This window comes from Recurvomyces mirabilis (assembly GCF_035927965.1).
Source record: "Recurvomyces mirabilis strain CCFEE 5264 chromosome Unknown scaffold_13, whole genome shotgun sequence".
In the NCBI taxonomy this organism is placed as follows: domain Eukaryota; kingdom Fungi; phylum Ascomycota; class Dothideomycetes; order Mycosphaerellales; family Teratosphaeriaceae; genus Recurvomyces; species Recurvomyces mirabilis.
Genome location: NW_027041947.1, coordinates 411642 through 435188, shown reverse-complemented (window position 1 = coordinate 435188; position 23547 = coordinate 411642). Strand labels below are relative to the sequence as shown.

At 52.0% G+C, this 23547-nt stretch overlaps 11 protein-coding genes across 11 annotated transcripts; 8 read left to right on the top strand and 3 right to left on the bottom strand.

Moving 5' to 3' along the window:
- Positions 1 to 1144: 1144 nt before the first annotated feature.
- Positions 1145 to 2090, bottom strand: LTS14_005495 (uncharacterized protein; the record flags this gene model as incomplete). Its single annotated transcript, XM_064838193.1, has 2 exons — positions 1145 to 1735; positions 1800 to 2090. 2 exons carry the CDS (start codon positions 2088 to 2090, stop codon positions 1145 to 1147), a joined length of 882 nt encoding a protein of 293 aa, XP_064694278.1.
- Positions 2091 to 2319: 229 nt separating this feature from the next.
- On the bottom strand, positions 2320 to 5301 carry DIP2 (beta transducin; the record flags this gene model as incomplete). The annotated part of the gene is made up of 2 exons (XM_064838192.1): positions 2320 to 4103; positions 4137 to 5301. The coding sequence occupies 2 exons, from the start codon at positions 5299 to 5301 to the stop codon at positions 2320 to 2322; spliced, it is 2949 nt and encodes a 982-aa protein (XP_064694277.1).
- Positions 5302 to 5494: 193 nt separating this feature from the next.
- ARC35 (Arp complex subunit) lies at positions 5495 to 6562 on the top strand (the record flags this gene model as incomplete). Its single annotated transcript, XM_064838191.1, has 3 exons — positions 5495 to 5559; positions 5615 to 6276; positions 6333 to 6562. 3 exons carry the CDS (start codon positions 5495 to 5497, stop codon positions 6560 to 6562), a joined length of 957 nt encoding a protein of 318 aa, XP_064694276.1.
- Positions 6563 to 8759: 2197 nt separating this feature from the next.
- CPA2 (carbamoyl-phosphate synthase (glutamine-hydrolyzing) cpa2) lies at positions 8760 to 12368 on the top strand (the record flags this gene model as incomplete). The annotated part of the gene is made up of 3 exons (XM_064838190.1): positions 8760 to 10797; positions 10854 to 12208; positions 12261 to 12368. 3 exons carry the CDS (start codon positions 8760 to 8762, stop codon positions 12366 to 12368), a joined length of 3501 nt encoding a protein of 1166 aa, XP_064694275.1.
- A 609-nt stretch (positions 12369 to 12977) lies between these two features.
- LTS14_005491 (uncharacterized protein) lies at positions 12978 to 13664 on the top strand (the record flags this gene model as incomplete). Its single annotated transcript, XM_064838189.1, has 3 exons — positions 12978 to 13145; positions 13201 to 13425; positions 13491 to 13664. 3 exons carry the CDS (start codon positions 12978 to 12980, stop codon positions 13662 to 13664), a joined length of 567 nt encoding a protein of 188 aa, XP_064694274.1.
- A 24-nt stretch (positions 13665 to 13688) lies between these two features.
- Positions 13689 to 14079, top strand: LTS14_005490 (uncharacterized protein; the record flags this gene model as incomplete). Its single annotated transcript, XM_064838188.1, has 2 exons — positions 13689 to 13844; positions 13903 to 14079. 2 exons carry the CDS (start codon positions 13689 to 13691, stop codon positions 14077 to 14079), a joined length of 333 nt encoding a protein of 110 aa, XP_064694273.1.
- Positions 14080 to 14588: 509 nt separating this feature from the next.
- LTS14_005489 (uncharacterized protein) lies at positions 14589 to 15931 on the top strand (the record flags this gene model as incomplete). Its single annotated transcript, XM_064838187.1, has 2 exons — positions 14589 to 14723; positions 14777 to 15931. The coding sequence occupies 2 exons, from the start codon at positions 14589 to 14591 to the stop codon at positions 15929 to 15931; spliced, it is 1290 nt and encodes a 429-aa protein (XP_064694272.1).
- Positions 15932 to 16081: 150 nt separating this feature from the next.
- LTS14_005488 (uncharacterized protein) lies at positions 16082 to 17107 on the bottom strand (the record flags this gene model as incomplete). The annotated part of the gene is made up of 3 exons (XM_064838186.1): positions 16082 to 16294; positions 16360 to 16961; positions 17017 to 17107. 3 exons carry the CDS (start codon positions 17105 to 17107, stop codon positions 16082 to 16084), a joined length of 906 nt encoding a protein of 301 aa, XP_064694271.1.
- An 822-nt stretch (positions 17108 to 17929) lies between these two features.
- On the top strand, positions 17930 to 19081 carry TVP38 (Tlg2-vesicle protein; the record flags this gene model as incomplete). The annotated part of the gene is made up of 1 exon (XM_064838185.1): positions 17930 to 19081. The coding sequence occupies one exon, from the start codon at positions 17930 to 17932 to the stop codon at positions 19079 to 19081; it is 1152 nt and encodes a 383-aa protein (XP_064694270.1).
- Positions 19082 to 19950: 869 nt separating this feature from the next.
- Positions 19951 to 21388, top strand: TOS1 (target of Sbf; the record flags this gene model as incomplete). Its single annotated transcript, XM_064838184.1, has 2 exons — positions 19951 to 20199; positions 20264 to 21388. 2 exons carry the CDS (start codon positions 19951 to 19953, stop codon positions 21386 to 21388), a joined length of 1374 nt encoding a protein of 457 aa, XP_064694269.1.
- Positions 21389 to 22083: 695 nt separating this feature from the next.
- On the top strand, positions 22084 to 23476 carry PEX13 (Peroxisomal membrane protein PAS20; the record flags this gene model as incomplete). The annotated part of the gene is made up of 2 exons (XM_064838183.1): positions 22084 to 22129; positions 22182 to 23476. 2 exons carry the CDS (start codon positions 22084 to 22086, stop codon positions 23474 to 23476), a joined length of 1341 nt encoding a protein of 446 aa, XP_064694268.1.
- Between the last annotated feature and the right edge of the window lie 71 nt (positions 23477 to 23547).

Below are 23547 nucleotides of genomic sequence, written 5' to 3'. Positions count from 1 at the left end.
CAATCATGCAGCCAGTTAAGCTCGATCGAGTCCGCACTCCGCAGATCGCGCCCGGCGTTGCAGCTGCTGCTTGGTTGGTTAGATTGCTGAGGTAATATATGTCCAGGCCCGCTATATGTCAGTCGTAATGATGGGAATGCCGTGAAAGAGTGACTGTGGTGAGATCGACCGCCGATATGATATGATGTGGCCGTATGTCGAGGTGTAGTGAAGGATGTTCTCGCGTCTCTCATTCCACTCTGTCTCCTCCTCGACGGCTCCGTGCAGGGGCCACTTGAAGAGAGTGTTTGAGCTTGCTGATTCGTTGGGTGGGCTCTTGGCTTCGGAAAGCCAATTTCCGCGCAATCGCTAGACGACCAACGGCTGAGACGATATGACGAGAGTTTGGACAGTGAGGGAACTTCTATAGACATGCGATGGTTGTCTGACTGACCGAGACGACATGTGCTCATAAGACATGTGCTTCGTGCGAGGCTAAGCGCTGCCCGGCCACGAAACTCTCGCGGGCTCATGGGCTGGTTGCTGGAGTGGGACAAAACAACACAAGGTTCGCCGGGACACCAATGATCGTTATGGAGGCTGGATCGTTACGAATACAAACACTGTTTGCCGGAGCCATTATCATGAGTCTTGCTGCTCGTCAAGCAGTCCGCAGGACATCGTGCTCCCCACTTGTGGCCATCTTCTGGCGGAGATCGATAGGCTTAGCAGGAAAATGACATCGAATTGTTCACCTACGATGAACGATAACTCCCTAAATGGATGAGTGACGTGTCTAGATTCAAACAACTCTCAACCTAGCATTGAGAAAAACGGAATCCTCCGTCTCTTGCCTCCTCTAGAGATCAAACAGCCATCCCTGGTTCGGAGTGGCAACCATGGACCTTGTGAAACGCGTACCAATGTTGGGTGCACGCACATGGCAAGCTGCAGAAGCACGAGGGAACCGCTAATAACCACTGCACATGATCAGGCAAGGGGTCATTGAGGAAAGCCAAAAGTATGACATTGCAGTACTTTCACTGTCCACAGCTGTAGACAGGACATCACAACAGCCATACTGCCGCAGGCTCCCACGATCCTCGTCGCTCACCTCAGTACTGACATCCCGCTCCTCGCTACAGCCTCATAACAAAGCACTCACTCAACCCAACCAGCTAAACATATCAACATCCTCCCTCCTATTCCTCGCAATCTTCTCCCCTAACCTCTTCTCCCCCTCCTCGGCCTCCATAGTCGCACACTCACACGTCATCACAACACTCTCCCAGCTCGCCTCGCCCCTCGCCACAACAGCCGACATCTCATCCAAAGCAGCCTGCTGAATCTCCTTGACAGCTTGAGAGTTCCAACCCTCCTCGCTCTCCGCAGTCTCACTGTCGTAGTTATCATAACGATACTTCTTCCCCTTGCGACCAGCAGACATATACCCCTTAAGACTCCCCGGAAGGACCAGCCACGCGATATCCTCGAAACAGTCGCTCGTGGGCATGTAGTCCTTATGCACGTAATGGCAATCTCCGCGAGGACAGTCTTCCTTGCTGTATCGGGAGAGTTTGCACCAGTGATGGACGCAAGCGACGACGTGGTAGATGCACTGGTAGCACACGGCGTCTTCGTCGCAGGGCAAGCCGTGCGAGCGGCAGTGATCACACACTATGAATTTATTCTTCTTGCTGTAGCCTTCGGTGAGGAGGTAGTCTGCTGCACTGCCACTCGCATCGCTGGCGTCGTCCTGGCAATGAGGTCAGAGAGGTTTGGACTCACTTTTAGATATGGAACAGCGCTGGAGCACATACCTGCGAAGAAGCATCGTCGCTGTACCCGTCCGCGGCATAGTCACCATCGATGTTCTCCAAGACCTTCTGCAAGTCTGCAAGATGGAAGCCTCCGCTTTTGATTTGGTCAAGGGCATGTTCGATGCGTCGGCGTCGTGTCGTAGTTGCGATAGGTGTAGAGAGTCTCTGCTGGGTCTTAACTGGTTTGCGAGTCCATGAATCGGGCTCCTCGGCATGCTTGTCGGCTTCTGCTTCTTTCTTTGCTTGCCACTCTGCCTCTCGAGCAGCCATGGCCTCCTTCAGTGTAGCCATGATGTGGTACGGTATACTGAGCGTGACTTAGGTCAAGAGAGTGAAGGGGTGATGAAATGCAATGCCACTAAAGTCGTGGGCAGATGTTCGTCACATGAGCTTAACAGCAGTGATGTCAAGGTCTCATGGTCCTGTTTAGCATAGCAACAGTTGCGCCTTCCTCATATCTGATCATACACAGTCGCACCTTCCAATAAACACCGGCCTTTCGGACGCCTGGTGAAGATGCTCAAGCCAAATTCGCAAAGGCTCTCTTCTTCCTCCCCTTACCCTCCTCGCTCTCCTCCTCAACAACTTCGTCCAAGTACCCACTCACAACTTCCCGCTCCCTGACATCCCGACTCATGATCTCCAAACCAGCCAGGTTAAATCCCATCAATTTCGTCTCACTTTCCACCCACTCTTCATATGCCTCCAAGCACTCCTCAAGCACATCTCTCATCTGCGCCGACGCGACGATCTGCTGCATATGTGCTTGCAGAAGAAAGTACACCACCCTCCATGCCAAATCCGGTCGCATGCGTTTGCGTAGGAAGATGGAGAGGAAGATGAAGAGAGTGGGAAGAGTGGTGAAGGGAATGATCAGCAGAGCATCATGAAGAGCAGCGCTAGGAATTTTCTGGATGGTGCTGAGAACATGTTGTTCGGCGGATATGTTGCCGAGGGCGAGGAACATGGGATTGCGCTGTGGGATGGCAAGTTTTGGGTTCCGTGTTTTGTCGCGTTCGTAGGCTCGCATGAGTTCGAGATCTGTGAGACTTATCTCCAGTGCTTCCATGACCCGCTCTCCATGTGTGAGGGTGGCGATGGTCTGTCTACTCGCAGCCGCAACTTCATCCTGTGCTTGACCATCCTCATCCTGATGATCACGATCTAGGTTCTGGGCGAGTGTCGATTCGTACATCTCCTCTTGCTCCTTCTCCCGCTCTTCCTCCAAGAACACGAGGTCATCACCTACTTCCCATACACGGATGCTCTTGTCGTGAGAGGCTGTCACAATTGTCTCACCAGTGCGGCTCAAGATCATGGCCCAGATTTCACCATGATGACCTTCGAGCTTTTGGATCTGCTCGAATTTGTCGCCGTCCCAGGACTTGAGGACACCGTCTTTTGATGCGGAGAAGAGTAGATGTGCTTCGTCGCGCTCGGGCGGATGAGCGATGAAGTTTACCTGCATCACGCTGTCCTGATGTGCAAAGAATGCTTTATGGCAATCGCCGAAGTCGAGGCCCCATATCCGGACGTTCTTGTCGGCCGAGCATGTGGCGATGAGCTTGCTGTCACTGCTGATACTGATGTTGAGCACAGGTAGCTTGTGGCCGTACAGCGTCAAAAATAGCTTCAGCGAGTCTACGAAGAAGACTTTGACAGTGTTGTCGAGTGTCGAAACAGCTAGCAGGCGCTGATCAGGACTGAAGCATAGGCTTAGAATGTCGTCCGACACCTTGAGCTGCCTTGTCTGCGTGAGCTTGAGCCTCTGTGTCGTCCGTCGCGTACCAGGTATTTCCTCATCCACGACATCGAAACGCCAGAACTTCGCACTCTTGTCGGCCGAGCCGGTCACTACGCTGCGGCCATCCGGGTGGACAGCCAATGTCCATATGGCTTGACCTTCGTGGGCAGGAATGCTTTCGATCAAGGTGCTCGTGCTGACGTCGTAAATCTCGAGATCACCGGTCTTGGTGCCGAGCAGTACTATTCGGTCGCCAGGTAGGAACGCTGAGCATAATGCTTGCCCGCAATCGATTGTGCGTAGGCATGATTGCGTCTTCAGGTTCCACACTTTCAGCTGGCCAGCCGAAGCTGATGCCAGCATACGATCGTCGGAAGAAAGAGCAAGGGTTCGGATGTCGGTGCGATGGCCTGGTATGTCGACCGCTAGATTGCGACTGTACTCCGGTGCCTCCCTAGTAGCTGTCTTCTGCTGAGCTCGATATGTGGCGACGTTGTACAGCTCGATCTGATTGTTCGTAGTCGAGACAACCAGCTGTAGAGCTTTGCTTGTTCGGCTGCCTACACTTGCCCAGCAGGCTGATCTTATCTTACCCCCAGTCCGTACAGTCACGTACGAGACGAAGAGATCGTCTACAACAGGTGCACTATCTACGTCATCTGCTTCGGGTAGAGGTGCTTCGCCAGCTGCAGCTGCCTTCTCTCTTCGTCTTCGCCGCTTTCGCTGCATGTGTCGATGCACCTCGTCCTGCGCTCTCAGTCTCCATATCTCCACAGCCTTGTCTGATCCGTGCACCGCAAGATAATCCTGCTTAGGGTGGAAAATGATACTGAGGGCTCTGTCACGTCCCTGCCGTTGCAATATACCCTGACTAGTGAGTATATCTTGTTTCTTGCCATCATTGATGCTACTGCTCAATTGGGCCAGCTTCTCGAGGTCCATCTGCCACACTTTGAGCTCGCCATCATTGCCTGCAGTGACGCAACCGTCTCCGTCAGGACTGATACCCAAAGCCCAGCATTCACCAGCCGACTGCGCAACATGTGTCTCGACACAGTGAGGACTTGTGAGGTCCCATAGCTTGATCAGAGCATCCTTTGAGGTAGAGACAAGGTACTTCTCTTCGACCTCTCCTTCACTTTCACTCTCGCCCACATCGATGCCTTTGTCGGTGTGTGGACTCTGTCTTCGGCGCACAGCAGTCTTCAGGAATGATAGTCCAGTGATCTGATCCTTGTGGCCTCGAAGCCTAAATACCGCGGTCTCGGAAAGCAAGTTCCAGATGATGATATCCGTGTCGCGGCTTCCGCTGGCCAATCGTGCTCCTTCCAGATCGAATTGCAACTGTGTAATAGCACTTCTGTGGCCATTGAAGCTGACTACAATTTGTCCTGAAAGACCATCCCATATTCGTATTGCACCGTCTGCATATCCAGCAGCGAAGAGGTCTGGCTGTGCACTACACTGAGCCAAAGCAGTCACCTCGCTCTTGTTATTTTTGTCATGCCATCGCGACAACAGTTCGCCTTTCTTTACATCCCAGCAAAGCACATCTTCATTCGCGCCGACATATGTTCGTCCTGCACCGGTCGACTTTGCAGTGCTGCTGTTCAATATACTATGATCCGGGGTCCAGAGAGCATTGGCGAAGCCAGTACATATCGTACCGAAGGTGTGTAAAGGCTCGTAGCGCCTATAAGACCGGACCATGGCGGTAGCAAAGTCAAGACGATCACGTCCTGCGCCTTCACAAGCCATTCTTCAAAAAATCGAGGTCGGCTCATGCACCCCGCGTTTCGGTGGATCTTATCGCCGAGGGTCCGCAGAGCCGCATCGAATATCCCACTCGAGAAGTGACGACGCCGTCCAACGCAATAGGTTGATATCTATAAAGTAGAACTCTCACGGCCATTGCGCATTGTCTACCAAATATTGAGCGAGTCCAACCAGCATGTTGCTTCTAGACTATGGCAACTTGCTCATAGAGAGCCTGCTCAAGGATCGCTTTGCGCCCGGGTAAGCTAGAACTGCTTCTTGTGTGCATACCAGACGCCTTCTAACAGACTTGTAGAGCAACCCCGACCTCGATCGATCAGATATCAGGAGAGTTCGACAACACCTCCTTCCACATCTCTACACCAGAATCAAAGTCTAAGATCCTCATATCTCTCGCCATAAAGTGCTACCCGGAACTGGTTAAGTACGGCGCGGAAGAAGTCTTACAGCGAGAGTATGGTTCTCTCATCGTTCAGCCGGAGAGTGGATACGACTTCAGCGTCGGAGTCGATCTCGAACAGCTACCTGAAAGTGAAGAGGAAAAGACCGATCTCATTCGAAGAATAAGCTTGATGAAACGCAATGCCTTAGCCGCACCCTTCGAGCAGGCCTTCGACGAATTCGCATCGTTACAGGAGCAAGCACGACAGTACACATCCGAGTCTGCACCGCAAGGCGTGCGAGAAGGTGGTGAGGTGCGGGCGATCCACTACCGGGAGGAGGAAGCGATATACATCAAAGCGAGTCATGATCGAGTGACTGTCATCTTCAGTACGATCTTCCGCGAAGAGACGGATCGAGTGTACGGCAAGGTCTTCCTTCAGGAGTTCGTGGATGCTCGGAAACGAGGCGTCCAGAATGCACCGCAAGTGCTCGCCAGAGACGATCCGCCATTGGAGTTGCAAGGCATACCTGGTATCAAGGCTGGCAAGGGCGAAGTCACTTACGTCACATTTGGTGCGTGTCATCGATCATCTCCAGGTAACGTGAGCCTTTTACTGACTGAAATGTAGTGCTCTTTCCTCGCCACCTGACCCCACAGAGACGAGCAGAAGTCATCTCCCACATTGAGACTTTCCGAGACTACTTCCACTACCACATTAAAGCATCGAAAGCGTATATCCACTCGAGGATGCGGCGGCGGACAGCAGACTTCTTGCAGGTACTGCGGAGAGCGAGGCCCGAAGCAGAGGAGAAGGAAAGGAAGACTGCATCGGGCAGGACATTCACCGTGAAAGGATGAGCGAGTGGCCTTGTACGACGCTGGCTCGTAGGTAGTCTCCGTAAGTATGTCTGAAGCCGCTGTTCAGCATCTGACGGCTTCCTGAATCCAAGAAGCTGCTGTCAAAGAAAATGGATGCAAGCCTGAGTTCCGACTAGTGGTTCTGTTCTATCACGTGCCTTCGTCGATCGCGCTTTCCTTGCTCGGAAATGAGGACGAAGTTTCTCGCGCTCTGACATCAGCTGGATTCGTTGATTGATTTTGCTGGCATTTACTGGAAGCACAGTTCTCAAACTTCATACGCGACTCACCGCAGCGCGCCATCACGACGAGTACCAGAGGGCAGACAACGATACTTGACAAGCATGTCCGCGAACATACCACCCTTCATACTAAGCCCCTGTCACTGTGGCATTTGCGATAAGCTACGGGGAACCTGGGGCCTCCTGTACACTGCTTAGATCGCAGCACGTTCTGAGGGTGATGTTGAAGTCGAATGTTGCGCCGAGAAGTCTAAACGTGTGATCTTCGATCTCTTGAGGAACACTCACAAGAAGCACAAGCCGGAGATATACTCTGATGGAGAGGAAGAGGTATTTGAGACCTTCGAGGTGGCGAGATTGAGTCTGCTGACGGAAAGTAGTTTGATGCTATCCCCTACAGAGATCACCACACAAAGGAGAATCTGAGTCAGGTTAGATCGAGCGAGCAGAGTCCCTGGGAGGAGAATGAGAGCTATCGAGCTCCCGAGGTCAGTACAGACCTCTCGTGCTTCATAGCATTGTTGCTGACACATCATTCTTCAAGGCTGTCGACCCGTATGCCCATGTGCCAGGCAAGTTTATGGTTTGCGACCATTGCCACGGACACGGGCTTCGATGTACCGAAGTTCCAATTTGCGAACAGTGCCTCATCAGTGAGACTGCATGCATCCATCGCTGGTGTCCCTACTCTCCCTCCTCGAGAGATGATTGTCCGGATCCTATGTGCCGATACTCACACGAGGATTTTGCACCCGTGGACGATGATATCTTCGAGGAGAGCGACTACATGGTGATGCCCGGAAGGCTACGTGGCTACTTATTTGATAGCCGCTTGCCAGAACAGGGTTGATCCGAGTATGATCTCGAGCCTCACCGTCAGACACGATACAAGAAGAGGGCACAAGAGCGTCAGGTTGGGGCCCACGATGCAATGAGAAATTGGGTTGGCAAGCGTCACGGATCCTCTAAGAACTGGTATGCAGAATGCGGCAAGGAGTGCGGGAACTTCGACTTGGACGACGAGTAACTTTGTCGACAAGTGAAGAGCAGGTATTGTGCTTGCGCCATGTTGTGCTCCGTCATGATGGGGCTATGGGAGCCACGAGCGAAAGCAAGACGAACTTAAGCAGGTAGACATCCATCATCGGCTTTCAGCTAGAGTACAGCCTCGTCTTATTGATTGACGGAATTCTTGCGGTCGAGTTTTTCGATCTCTGCCTTTGTCTCCCTACATTGACCGTCGATCACGGAATATCGGCAGATCGTCCACTTGACATATCGCTAGTGTCCACCAAATTGAGTGGTAGTCTATGATTCAGGACTATATCTCGAGAAGGCATGCCATAAGCTGATTTAGTAAGCCTTCGACATGGCCAGCTCATCACTTTCAAGTAGGCATGGCAGTTTTGACGATAGAGGTAGATACATGTGGCGTATCATAGTGTAAGAATGAAGTGTCGCCAATCCCAATGGCAAGAGATAAGAAAGGTGCGGCCCGCGATCAAAGCTCCACCACACGCTGCAGGCTAGCTCAAGATTTTCTGGAGCAGCAGACCAGCAAATCTGTGACTCTGTTTTTCACAGCTATCGCTCCAGATAACCACGTCTGGTATCCTCCTCACCACTTCTCACCATAGCCTGTGAAGGCTCAAAATTGGCTTCATGACTTCTGCGCCCACCATCTTCACTTCCCAAGGTAGGTACGACAATCGCTTCTCCTCACCACTGCACGTGCCCGAAGACGTGCCGTTGGAGATAGGCATTGTACGGCAGCGATAGTACACAGGCGGTCGCTGATTGTATATGCTACAGACTACATCTCCGACCATCTGTGGAAGGCGAACGTGAATTGATTACCGCCGAGGACGGCACCAGATAAATCTACAAACTACCAATAAGAAGACGGAGAAGACCCTCATACTGCCAACCACACGAGCACATAAGCAGAAGCAGCTATGGCTCTCAGCGGGTGTATTTCCCGACAGTTGCGCCATGGGATGCTTAATATGAGCAAAGGAAGGCTGCCTCAGACTGCGGGACGAACATTTGTTTCACAGAGGAAGCCACTGTTGAACCCCATGAGCCCAGTCACACGACAAATCCGCAGCCTCACACAGTCTACGGCAGGTGCAGCGGCAGCATCGCCACAGCTGGCACCGAATGCGCAGGCATATCTGGCTAGTGGAGCTGTGGACACTACCAAGAAGAAGACGAATGTAAAGAAAGTGCTGGTGATTGGATCTGGAGGATTGGCGATTGGACAAGCTGGAGAGTTCGACTATTCCGGATCTCAGGCACTGAAGGCGTTGAAGGAGGAGGGAGTGCAGTCCATCCTGATCAACCCGAACATTGCTACGATTCAGACGGCTCACGTGCTGGCGGATGAAGTCTACTACCTGCCAGTCACTGTGGAGTACGTCAGACATGTGATTGAGCGCGAGCGACCTGATGGCATCTTCCTCTCTTTCGGTGGGCAGACTGCATTGAATCTTGGCGTCAATTTGGAAAAGATGGGCATTCTGGAAGAGTTTGGTGTGCAAGTCCTCGGTACCAGTGTCAAAACTCTGGAGACCAGCGAGGACCGAGACATGTTTGCCACAGCTCTCAAGGAGATCGATATCCCAATCGCTGAAAGTATCGCCGTCAAGACCATCGACGACGCGCTTTCTGCAGCCGAGACAGTCGGGTACCCTGTCATTGTTCGTGCAGCGTATGCACTTGGTGGCCTGGGCTCTGGCTTCGCGGACAACGCAGAAGAGCTCCGTAATCTTTCCGCCCGTTCGCTTACTCTTTCGCCTCAGATCTTGGTAGAGAAGTCTCTCAAGGGCTGGAAAGAGGCCGAGTACGAAGTCGTTCGAGATGGCAACGATAACTGTATCACTGTCTGCAACATGGAGAACTTCGACCCTCTTGGAGTTCACACCGGTGACAGCATTGTCGTCTCACCGTCTCAGACCTTTAGCGACGAGGAGTACCATATGCTCCGCACTGCATCTATCAAGATCGTCCGTCATCTTGGTGTCGTTGGTGAATGCAACGTTCAGTACGCTCTACAGCCTGATGGTCTTGACTACCGTGTCATCGAAGTCAACGCTCGTTTGTCTCGATCTTCTGCTCTTGCTTCTAAGGCTACCGGCTACCCGCTCGCGTACACTGCCGCCAAGATCGGCCTCGGATACGATCTTCCTGACCTTGTCAACGCTGTCACCAAGACTACCACGGCCAACTTCGAGCCCTCGCTGGATTATGTAGTCACGAAGATCCCTCGATGGGATCTGGCGAAGTTCCAGAATGTCGACCGTTCCATCGGCTCATCCATGAAGTCTGTCGGAGAAGTCATGGCCATTGGCCGTGTCTTCGAAGAGAGCTTCCAAAAGGCCATCCGACAAGTCGATCCGAAATTCCATGGCCTACAGGGCGACCACTTCGAAGACTTGGACGACGTCCTGAAAAATCCTACTGACCGTCGCTGGCTTGCTGTTGGTCAAGCTATGCTCCACGAAGGCTACACTGTCGACCGCGTCCACGAACTGAGCAAAATCGATAAATGGTTCCTGTACAAAATCCAGAACATCGTCGACTGCACTCACGAACTCGAAGCCATTGGATCGCTCTTCGGCGTCAAGAAGGAGTTGATGCTCAAGGCCAAGAAGCTTGGCTTCAGTGACATACAGATTGCGAAAGCTGTCAATTGTACTGAAGAAGAGGTTCGTGCTCGTCGGAAGAACTTCGGTATTCGTCCTTGGGTCAAGAAGATCGATACTCTTGCTGCTGAGTTCCCGGCTGAGACAAATTATCTTTATACGACATATAACGCTTCGAGCCATGATGTCGAGTTCAAGGATCATGGGATCTTGGTCTTAGGATCTGGTGTTTACAGGATCGGCAGCTCGGTTGAGTTCGATTGGTGCGCCGTCAATACTGTCAACTCGCTCAAGGATATGGGGAAGAAGACTGTGATGATAAATTACAATCCCGAGACATTTTCGACAGGCATGTTCCCAGTTGTATGAGATTGTCCTTGATATACTGACTGACTCCCCACATAGATTTCGACTGCCCTGACCGCCTGTATTTCGAAGAACTTAGTTATGAACGTGTCATGGACATCTATGAGCTTGAGTCTGCTTCTGGTGTTGTCGTCTCCGTTGGTGGCCAGTTACCGCAGAATATCGCTCTCAAATTGCAGGAGACTGGGAAGGCAAAGGTGTTGGGCACCGATCCCAAGGACATCGACAAGGCTGAGGACAGACACAAGTTTTCACAGATTCTCGATTCCATTGGCGTCGATCAACCTGCCTGGAAGGAACTCACCTCATTTAAAGACGCGCAAGATTTCGCGGAATCTGTCAGCTATCCTGTCCTGGTTCGTCCGTCTTACGTCTTGTCTGGTGCTGCTATGACCGTCATCCGGACCCCTGAGGAGCTCGAGGAGAAGCTCGTCGCGGCCAGTAGTGTCTCTCCCGATCATCCCGTCGTGATTACCAAATTTATCGAGGGTGCCAAGGAAATCGATGTCGATGGTGTCGCCTCCAATGGCAAGCTTCTCATTCATGCCGTCAGCGAACATATTGAACAAGCTGGTGTTCATTCTGGCGATGCATCTCTCGTACTTCCACCCACCGACCTCTCTAGAGCGATCTTGGACCGCTGCAAGGACATTGCTGAGAAGGTCGCAAAGGCCTGGAAGATCACTGGACCGTTCAACATGCAGATTATCTGCGCCGAGAATCCTGATGGTGGCGAGGAATTGCTCAAGGTCATCGAATGTAATCTTCGTGCTTCGCGATCCTTTCCCTTCTCCAGCAAGGTTCTTGGTACCAATTTCATCGATGTCGCCACTCATGCACTTGTCGACAAGGATGTGCCGGCGCCCGTGGACCCGATGAAGGAGCAACGTGATTATGTCGCCGTCAAGGTGCCACAATTCTCCTGGACTCGTCTGGCCGGTGCTGATCCTTACCTCGGCGTGGAGATGGCGAGTACAGGCGAAATGGCTTGCTTTGGCAAGAATTTGATCGAAGCCTACTGGACTGCGATGCAAAGTACGATGAACTTCAAGATGCCGGAGCCGGGGACTGGTTTACTCTTTGGTGGTACGACTGAGACCCCGGACCTTGCCATCATCGTCGACTACCTCAATCCTCTTGGCTATAAGTTCTACGCTGCCAATAATGAGGTGAAGAACCATTTGGAACAGGGCAGCAAAGATGGCAGTGTCAGTGTTGAGGTCATCGAGTTCCCTAAGGAAGATAAGAGGGCACTGCGAGAAGTGTTCGAGAAGTACAACCTCAAGGGTGTTTTCAACCTTGCGAAGAGGCGGGCAAGTAGCATGGTTGACGAAGATTATGTCATGCGCAGGAATGCAGTTGATTTTGGTGTGCCTCTGTTCATGGAGCCCAAGGTAAGGAAAAGCAGCTGAATTCCATCAGATCTGGTCGCTAACATCTCAATAGACCGCAGTACTGTTCGCACAGTGCATGAGCGAGAAGCTGCCAAGAGCAGAAGGCATTCCGCCTGAAGTTCGCAGTTGGAGTGAATTCATCGGTGGAAAGCCATTGTAGGTCTATCTCCCTGCGATAGCATCGGCTTGTTCATATCCGGTCGGATGGGCAACGTATACATTAAGTTAGTATGAGATATGCAAAAGCACAATTCTCGATCAGCTCTATTCCCCGAGGTACTTCATGAAAACATTATTTCCGACACAAGCAAAGCCGTGGTCTGCTGATCTTTACGCACTGCACAGCATGAGGTCGGAGTGGAGGCCGGTCCATTATAATCACACCGCGACGGCTCTGTAATGACAAGTGCTCCGCGTTTTCGAGTTCGAGTAGCTGCGGCCTTCTTTAATATGCATCCATTTGGAAGCTGCCGTTTCACCTTGGCGCTGAAGTCTATTACCCATCGAATCAATCGCGTCCCCAGAAATGGTAGCAACAACGATCTACATTTCCCCATGGGCTTGGAAGCTGGGTTGGCCGAGTCCTCCAGACTTTGGTCCGTGTGTCTCGGCACTGGCCATTGGCAGTTCTCGTCCATGGCGATGATCGTGGAGTGGAGGTTTAGGCGAGGGAGTTAAGAGGTCGTCGCCGCCCTCATCCTTTTTGCACTTGCTCCTGTGCTATAGCGACTGACATCGACGATACACAGAACGACTGGCGTAAGACGACATGGAGCGAGATCCCAAAGACACCGAGGAGGGCAATACGGCCCACCACGACGACTATGCGACCAATGGCCAGATTAATGGAAATGCTGGCCCAGATGCGCTTCGCCGGATGATGACATCTGGCACAATGCCACCAGACGTCTTCGAACGCCTCTACCTACAGCCTCAGGTACGATTTACGAACCTGCAACCCCAACGCATATGCTAACACAATAGCTGTCCAGACATCTGTTGCTGGTGATTTGAGGAAGAGATTCGGCAATCCTACCCCCATTGCGCTCCTCGGTTTCTCGGTCGGCCTGACACCTCTTTCCATTGCACTGATGGGATGGCGCGGCTCTGGAGGAAACGCTGTGGCAACGACGGGTGCGACACTCTGGTTCGGTGGCATGCTCCTGATTATTGCTGGAGTTGGCGAGTGGATCCTCGGCAACAACTTCCCCTGCTATGTGAGTATAGCACAAGTCTTCTGCCGCATACAAGATGTCGTAGTCTCTGACAACAGCACCGTCAGGTCTTCTTCGGCTATGGCTGTCATTTCCTCACCTTCGGCGTCACGTTCATCCCATATTACAACGCAGTAGATGCATATACAGCGACTGGAGGAGGCGGTGAAGCTCAGTTCTACGCAAGCTATGGTGTGTATTACGGCGCCCGGCAGCATGCGCGTGAGCGTCTGGTTGACTGAGATCTAGGCTTTTACCCTGTGGCTATGGCTCTGCTGTCATTCATCTATTTGATTGGCTCGCTACGGACGAATATAGTCTTTCTTCTCATCTTCGTTGTCGCAACGATCGGATTTTCTATGGCAGCGGCAGGCTTCTTCTCACTAGCATTGGCCAACAATGCTTACGGCGAACAGATGATTGTAAGTACTAAAGAGACGCCAAAGGCGGAGACAGCTACTTACAGATGATCGCATGTAGATCGGCACCGGTGCATGTTTCTTCGCTGCAGCAGTATTCGGGTGGTATTTAACGCTCGCCGCGATTATTGAGATCCAGGAGGTACCGATTCCCTCGCTACCACTCGTCGACCTAAGCACAAAGATTAAGGCGAAGTCGCTGGTGAGGGCCGCAAAAGACGCCAAGCGGTCACAGTAGAGCAGAGCTTGGGCGGTCGGCGGAGCAATATAAGAAGACACTCCGAAGAACGAGCCGCATTGGTTTCATGACAAGGCTAGGATTTTTTGCTCTGCATTCATCATAATGATGGTCGTCAAGATCATCCGTGTACTCGGTCTGAGGACCTGTAGCTTTCAAGACGATGTCCTGCGTCTCCCATCTCGTCAGATTCTTCTAAAGCCGTTTCCGTCGTCTCTCTAGGCAAAGTTCATGACATACCAACCGATAGGTATGTCACTTTGTATTTCTTCCGTCTGGATGGCCAGCCAATGCCTCGTTTCCCGTAGCGCGTTCACGTGTCAATCTCAAATTCATGCTGATGTCACGTCTCCCTTTCTCAGGTTGGCGATAAAATCGCTTCCAACAACATCAATAACAGTATCTTGTGCTCATAAATAATCATGATTCCGTAACGTACTCCTGGTCTAGACGTCCCGTAGGCACGATAGCAATGGTCGACCAAAGTAGGTGGAACAGCAGGCCAAGCGATGCCAACACTCACAACTGTGCTAGAGAAGGCGGCAGCAGAATGCATATCTGAAGATGCTTTGCAACACTTCAAGACGTACAAGTACTCGTCTGTGGACAAGTCGCCAGTATCATACTATGTCCTTCGACATTATGTGGGTACTCTACCACACTTTGCCCATTAATCCTGGACTAAGACTGCATGCAGTGGAACGCCTGTGTGGAATTCTTGCCACTATGGCTCGCTCCAAACATGGTGACTTTGCTCGGCTTCTTCTTCGTACTCGGAAATGTCGCCTTGCTTGAGTTGCTGGATCCGGCACTCGAAGGACCTAAGTATGGCTGGGTCTGCTACAGCTATGCCTTTGGCGTCTGGGCCTACTCAACCATGGACAATATCGACGGGAAGCAAGCACGTCGGACTGGCACTTCATCCGGTCTCGGTGAGCTCTTCGACCATGGTATCGACTCACTGAACTGCACCCTCGCCTCCCTGCTTGAGGTCTCCGCTATGGCTCTCGGTCCGACGCCGCTGGGAGCATTGACAGCATTGATCCCTTGCCTACCAATGTTCTTCTCAACTTGGGAGACATATCATACGCACACGCTCTACCTGGGATACTTCAATGGTCCTACGGAAGGCCTTATGATTGCTTCCACCATCATGATACTTTCGGGTGTGTATGGTCCGCACATCTGGCACGAACCCATGGCAGACTATATTGGACTCGAGAGCATACTTGGTTCGCTGTCCTTCAAAGACATTTGGGCGCCTTTGCTGCTGACCAGCTTCGCTATTGCGCATCTTCCGAGCTGCGTCTATAATGTATGGGAAGCACGGAAAGCGAAAGGTCTGCCACTTGCACCAGTCTTTCTAGAATGGATCCCTATGGTAGTCTTCACCGCATCTATCATCGCTTGGCTAGGCTCGCCATACTCGAATCTGCTCAACGATAATCATCTTTGTTTACTGTGTCTCACATTGTCGTTCGTCTTCGGCCGAATGACCACAAAGACGATCCTAGCACATCTCACACACCAGCCATTTCCATACTGGACTGGACTACTGGCACCGCTGATAGGTGGTGCTGTGCTTGTCAACTTGCCACGCTTCGGCTTGCCCGCTATGTCCGCGACGGTCGAGCACCTCTATCTCTGGGCATACTTCATCTTGTCGGTGGTCGTCTACTTTCGGTGGGCTTTCCTGGTCATTGATGCTATCTGCAGCTACTTGGGCATAAACTGTCTAACCATCCCAGAAGAGAAGTGGAAGGCTTTGCAAAGGCAGCAGGCTGGAAATGATGCGATCGGGCAGGCAACTTCGCAGAATATAATGAACGGCAAAGCGAGCAAGCATGATTGATCTACCAAGCAGATACAGCGATGCTTGGTACAACACTCTTGAGATATCGAACAGCTGTATCATGCATGCTACACTCCGTCCTATCGTACAGTGTGGTAAAAAACTAAAATTTGTAGTATGAATACACATAGATCGAGTTCCGGCCATATCTTACTTGCCAGACATCAATGTGTAGCCTCCATCAACCGTAATGGTCTGGCCATTCAGGTAAGTGTTGGTAACGACGAACAGAATGGCGGATGCCATGTCCTTGTCGGTGCCAGGTCTTGCAGCGGGGACCTTGTTCTCGAACTGGTCCTTAGGCAAGCTGCTCTTCTGATTGGCACCGCTTTCGCCACCAGCGGTCATCTCAGATGGGAAGACCTATAGTTAGGGGTCAGCATTCAATGATCCTGGCTGTTATTTGGATCCGATATCGTTCTACTTACACCTGGAGCGATGGAATTCACTCGAATCTTGATGCCGTTTTGTGCTAGCTCGTTCGCAAGCATACGAGTCAAGTGGATAGTGGCCGCCTTGCTAGCATTATATTGTGGGTGATGTTGCATCGTCTTGACCTGGCCGGAGATGGAGCAAGTATTGACAATCGTTCCGCTCCAGCCATGGCCATGCTCCGTGGCCTTCTCCAAGAGCGGCAAGAAAGCGGTCGACATGAAGTAGCATGCTGACACATTCGTGCGGTAGATGTCGTCCCAATCGCTAAAGCTGTTCTTCTCGGAGTCGAACATATTCTTCTTGAGTTCATTGGCGTCTTTGCCTTCGGTCTGGACAGTGTTGCCGCTCATAATTCCAGCGTTGTTGATCAAGATGTCGAGATGTTGTTCCTTGCTAGAAATCTGCTCATACAGCTTGGAGATTTGAGCCTTGTCCGTCACATCTGCTACCAATGGGATGATTTCGCCAGAGATGCCTTGGCTGTAGGTCTTTGCCACGGTCTCTAACTTCTCCTCCGTACGGCCTACGATGTAGACTTTGGCACCATTGACGGCAAGGGCTTGGGTAAACATGAGGCCAATACCAGAACCGCCACCTAGCAGATGATCTGTTAATCTGGACATCGATCGACGGAGATTGGTAGAGCCTACCCGTGATCAACGCGACCTTGCCCTTGACACCAAAGATGGCGTCAAAGGTGAAGTCCTGGTTGTTGTGCGCGCTTGCATCGTCGGAAGCCATGCTGACGTCGCCTGAAGTGCCTTTGAATTGCGTGAAGGCGATTGCTGTCGTCGAGAAGTGATGGTTAAGTTGTTGTGATCTTTTGCTTGCTTTGGAAGATGAGTTGAACGTTGACCGGATTGATTGAGATTTTGTGAATCCTATAAAAGGTGTTGTGGATGTGCATTTCAATACTGTCGTCACCATGTGTCGTTGCTGGACAGCTGCAGCTGATCGGGCCGCAGTGAGGCCTGTGGAGAGGAGTGGTGGCATTGTGAGGGGCTACGGAGTGATTCTTGGAATGATCATCAACGATTACTTACCTTGAGACTTCCTACATGCCTGCAGTGTGTTGGTGAATGGCAGGCTGGATCTCTGCGTCACGATGATCGTTTGATCGAGCCCTGGCAGCATCCCCACGATCCATCATCTCCAAGGCCGAAGGAGATCCTTTTGAGGCTGGCAAGGGCGATGTACGTGCAGGGAGATATGTGTTCTCATGAATGCTCGCCCTTAAGGTCCTGGCAGATCACGCTCTCCCTCGACACGTATCGAGCACGGGCGTCTCAAGTCAAACCAAAGACGACCCAGACATGACTCTCGGCGCGGAACGTAGCGGCGTCGTGCCAATCCTTCGGGCTCGATGCGAGGTTGCTCGTTCGTGGTTCGTCAGCAACCAGAACCAGCGCATACACAGCCACAGTCAGTCCAATGCGCAACAACAATGCATCAATAATATTATTGCTGGCGCCTTAAGGTCGCCTTTGTATAAACACTTCTCACCAGTATCTCTAGCTTCACTCTCCTCATCCATTACCTACCTCCTCCATCCTCACTTGAACCATGTCCGCATACTCCGACACTGCCCGCGCTCTTGCGGCGCAGATCGACGACGAGGACGAACCACTCTCACACAGCAGGGGATCAAATGCGCCATCGTGGCGACGACGATCAAACTCACAGTCCATCGAACAAAGACCCAAATGGCAACAGAATGCTGAAAACCTTCAACGAAGAGCCGTGAAGCTGTGGCTGAAGTTCACACCTATACAACAGATTGGGCTCGTAGTCCTGAACATAGTACTGCTTGTATTCGTAATACTGGGCTTGATCTACAACCAACGCATATTCGCATGGCTTGCGCCTGGAGCGAAGAGATGGCGAGAACTACCAGGCGGATGGCTGATCCTTTGGTTTATGACCTTCTTCGTATCCTTCCCTCCCATGATCGGATACAGCACCTGCGTCACTATTGCTGGATTTGTATTTGGTATGAAGGGATGGTTCATCATGAGCACGGCATCAGTGGCAGGTTCGACAGTAGCTTTCATTGCGTCAAGATCAGTGCTAAAGGGGTTCGTTAGTCGCTTGACGGAGAAGAACAAGCGGTTTGCTGCGCTGGCACTGGTACTAAAGCATGATGGACTGAAGCTTTTGATCATGATCAGACTGTGTCCTCTCCCATACAGCTTGAGCAACGGTGCTATCAGCACGATTCCGACTGTGACGTGGTTGAACTTCATGATTGCAACGGCGATTGTGTCGCCGAAGCTGCTGCTGCACATCTTCATTGGAAGCAGACTGGGCGACTTGGCCGAGCATGGTGACAAGATGGACTTTAGGACGAAGATGATATCATACATGAGCATCATAATAGGCATGATTGCTGGGGCGGGCACTGGGTACTGGATATATGCAAGGACAAAAGCGCGTGCGGCCCAACTGGAGGCAGAAGAGGCAGCAGCAGTGGCAGATGGCAGTAGATCGGCTGGAGTAGGAAGTGACTACATTGATGATCCCAGTGCGCGGTATGCTACCAATGTGCTCCGGAGGGACGACGATGTATCGCTGCACACCACATATGAGGATGACTTGGAAGGTGGTCGAGGAGGCTATCTAGACGACTTCACGGACGACGAAGATGCTCACGAGCGTGATGTCTTTGACGATGGAGATGGCCATCTTGACGATGAGCCGAGGCATGGCAGAAGATAGCACATTCGAGCCCGCGCGAAGCATTTACTGGTCTTGGACGGTGTTGGTCACTTTTGGCTGGCCTTGGATAGACGCTGCGAATATTGATGCAGCTTTGCTTGTACAATCTGATGGCCTGTACAGTATAGAGACACCTTGTATGTGCTACGGCTACGATCTGTGCATCGTTGCGCTGACTCTCTCCGTATTCCTGTCGCACATGCTTGCAAGCATAACCGTTCGGCTTCACTGCGTGGCGCCACGGCTGCTGACGTGGTTCAGTACTCCCAAGACCGACTGCGTACCTCGGCGCCACGAGGATGCTCATGGCATCGGTCCAGGTAATCTCGTCGCATTGATTGGCTTCATCTAGTCTGCTAACAGCAGTAAACATGTTGTCGGTACATGAGTGCCACGTGATAGGATGGTCGACGAAAGCGGACACGCATTCTAGACCCCGAAGCATTCCAGAACGCGCAGCTGATCCAAACATCATGCAAGATGGTCGGCTACAGGCACCCTTCAGTGCATCGTGCTCCATCATACATATCTACAAGGATTCAGAAGTGGATGCGGCATAAAGATGACAGCCTGCGACAATGCCTAGGATAGCGTCGATCAGGCTCAAACAGCGGGTCCGTCAATAAATATAGGACGTTTCACAACATTTGGCAACGAACTGCTTCCGATACTCGTGGGCTTTGTACTCCGTTCATTGTTCACTCGACCTCGCGCACACACATGTTCACTTCTGTCGGTCTTTACGGGATATTTGGCTGTTGAGGAACGACATCATCAGCAGATCGCAGTAAAGGGAGCCGGGTTGAGTGGCAAGACATACCACGACTTCGCAACGCAACGAGCATTGAACATTGCGACAAAATCATACCATGAAGTACATCTTATCCGCAACTGCGCTGCTTGCAGCCACTGTCGCCGCCGACAAGCGAGACTTGTGTGCTGATGGATCGACGGACGACAACAATAACTGGTATTGCCAGGCCGTGAAGGCGATCACATATACAGGTGTTGGTGGTACTGGGTCGTACAACCGGATCACGAGCATGGATCCCACGAATGGCCAGTGTCAGAGTGCGCCGCAGTCGTATTCTGGCAATTTGTCGCCACTGGACGAGGAGGTATGTTCACTCATCACAGTCGCGGTATCGTTTTGATAGTGCTGGTACTGACTCGAGTCACAAGGTATCGATGCACTTCCGAGGACCGATCCAGATCAATCAATTTGCTGTGTATACGCCATTCAGCTCTTCAAAACCGAAGCGTCACTCACCAGCACAGCGGCATCCACATGCTCACGCACACGCACGTCGCCATCAGGCACGTGAGGCAAATGCTGCAGTCGGTGACATGGTGACAGCCACAATCAATGGCATCGTGCAGACTTGGGTGAACGAGTGGAGTGGGCAGTCGACCTCCGCACCACCTGTACCTGCTGCTGCATCGTCAGCGCCTGCAGCAGACATTGCATCAGACATGCAGGCTGCAGCATCATCGGCATCTTCGTCAAGCAGTGCACCCTCCTCGTCTCCGTCCTCCCTTTCATCACCCAGTGGAAGTATAGCTTCATCATCTGGCGGCTGGAGTCGACAAGCATATTACAACGCCTCCACTCAGACAAGCGAAGGCCTTGTGTTTCTGAACCACAATGGCGGTTCAGGCTCCGGCACCTTCGACTACCACTTTGGCAACTCCTTGTCATACGCAAGCGCGGACGGCAAAGGCGGATCTTCCACAAACCAAACCCTGGCTGCTACAACGTTGCCCTCCAGCGCAGAGGTCGTGATCATGTCCAACCAAGAGTGTGGGGAAAGTGATTGTGGCTACAGTCGGTCCCAGACAGTTGCCTACCACGGTTTCGGTGGGCCCAGCAAAGCCTTCTTCTTCGAGTTCCAAATGCCATATACTGGTGAGAGCGCGAGCAACATTTATGACCCCGTGGACATGCCCGCAGTCTGGATGCTCAATGCTCAGATCCCACGGACACTGCAATACGGCCAAGCCACATGTTCCTGCTGGACTTCTGGCTGCGGAGAATTCGACATATTTGAGGTTCTGGCACCGGGTGACAAGCGTATGAAGAGTACGCTGCACGGCAACGTCGCTGGTGGCGACAGCGATTACTTTGATCGTCCTGCTGAGAAGCCGATGAAGGCTGCTATGGTGTTGTATAACAACAATATCCATATCAAGCTTCTGAGCGATGACACGGATTTTGGAGAGGCCATGGATGCGGATGTGATCAATGATATCTGTGGGTCGACGCTTCAGCAGACGAAGACTGTCTCTCTGTTCAAGTTGGGTAGCTGAACATGCTTTGAATATGGTGGTCGTGGCGCATTGGAGTCTGGGATACGGTTATGTGCAAGATGATGGGGTCAGATCGCTGGATAATTTGATTCAATTTGTCCATCTTGGATGATGCTCTTCAGTGGTTGCATTCTTGTACATGTTTCTAGTAGCTGCAGTAGATTGGTGGCAAAGGCATATCGTGAGCGGTCTGGAGACACTCGGTATCATATTAGTGGACTTCGCTGTGACACGCTATGTCTGTCGGCATCTTGATGCTAGATTGCTATCGGACGCAGACATACTAGCAGAGCATAGCGACATGTGATAGTTGTTGAGTCCTGTCGCCTTCGTGAATCTTGAGCCGAGGCAACGCAAAACGCCGCCGAGATGGCTGAACATCGCAAAGTCTATTGCACTATTATGACAGTAGCAAGCTGAGATATCGAGTTCCTACTGACCGGCTGACCTTACTATCGCATACGTTTGTTGACTGGATTGAGTGAGCAAACAGTCGCGCAACACTGGAAGCACGAGCAGATACTATTCACCTACCGTAAGAAGTGGATATGACGTTTGGAGGACTTTAACGATACCGAAGACGTGAGCGCGCTGCCAGTCTTACGCAAATCGCAAGGAGTAGACCCGAGAGCCGGTGGGCACCAGCGTAGAGGTCCGGCCTAGCGTTCACCCCATTCACCTCACGTGCCATCAAAATGGCCTCGCCGCCGAAGCCTTGGGAGACGGCGAGGAGCGGATCAGGTCAGCGACGATGAGATGCGCTCGGACGACAATATCGCTAACGAACAAGCAGCAGCCATACCAATATCCACACCGGTAACTACAGCCACCACGAGCGCCATCGAATCAGCCGCCGCGCCATCAATACCTACACGACCCGACTCCCTCAATCAGCTTGCCACGCGCAATGCCTCAGCATACTCTTCACCACTCAATCGGGCATCACCCTACTCATCCCCATATGGCGGCATGGGCTCGTCCTATAGCTCTCCCTACAGCAGGTTTGGTGGAGGTGGCTATGGGAGTTTCGGCGGGATGGGAGGAGGCGGCATGTACGGCTCCCCATATGGCGGGATGGGTGGTGGATATGGCATGGGAGGATACGGGCAACCGGGCATGTACGGACAAGAGCAGCCGAGCATGACTCAGTCCATGACACAGAGCACACAAGCCACTTTCCAGATGATTGAGAGTATCGTGGGAGCTTTCGGTGGCTTTGCACAGATGTTGGAGAGCACGTATATGGCCACGCATTCCAGCTTCTTTGCTATGGTAAGCGTGGCAGATCAGTTCTCGACCTTGAAGCAGACGCTGGGCAGTATACTGGGTATCTTCACCGTTATGAGGTGGATACGAACAGCGATTGCGAAGCTCACAGGCCGGCCTCCACCTGCATCCAGCAAGGAACTTACACCAGCGAACTTTGCCGCTTTCAGTGGCGGTGCACCACCAGATGGTGCAGCAGCACAACCAAAACCAAGCCGGAAGCCGTTCATCTTCTTCATCGTGGCTGTATTTGGTTTACCATATCTCATGAGTAAACTCATACGAGCACTCGCCGCATCACAAGAAGCCGAACAACAACGACAGCTCGCCATGTCACCTCATGGAACAGATGGTCAGCAGCCACTCGACCCAAGCAAACTCGATTTCTGCAAGGTCATGTACGATTACACACCCCAGCAACAACCCGGACAGCAGTTCACCGAAAGCATTGACCTAGAAGTGAAGAAAGGCGATCTCGTTGCGGTCTTATCCAAGACAGATCCAATGGGCCAAGCGAGCGATTGGTGGCGATGTCGCGCTCGCAACGGCCAGATGGGATATCTACCATCTACATACCTGGAGACCATTGCGCGAAGGCCGCAGCAAGCGCAGATCGCGGCTAAGAGCAATGTGTCAAGCCCTGGTCATTCACGAGTGAACACAATGACCGGAAGCATGACCAGTGGCGGCAGCAGGGCGAATAGCATGACTATCACGGAAAAGGAGAAGGCGCAAGTCAAGGCGAAGACGCCGCCGACAGTGGAAGGGAAGCCTGGCGATATCAGTGTTGAGAGTTTCCAGCGAGCAGCTTTTAATTCGTAGTCTCTTGTTCGTATATCTGGGTACTTAGCGTGTGGCGCATAGGGTTTCACGAAGCGTTCAAGCGGGTGTAG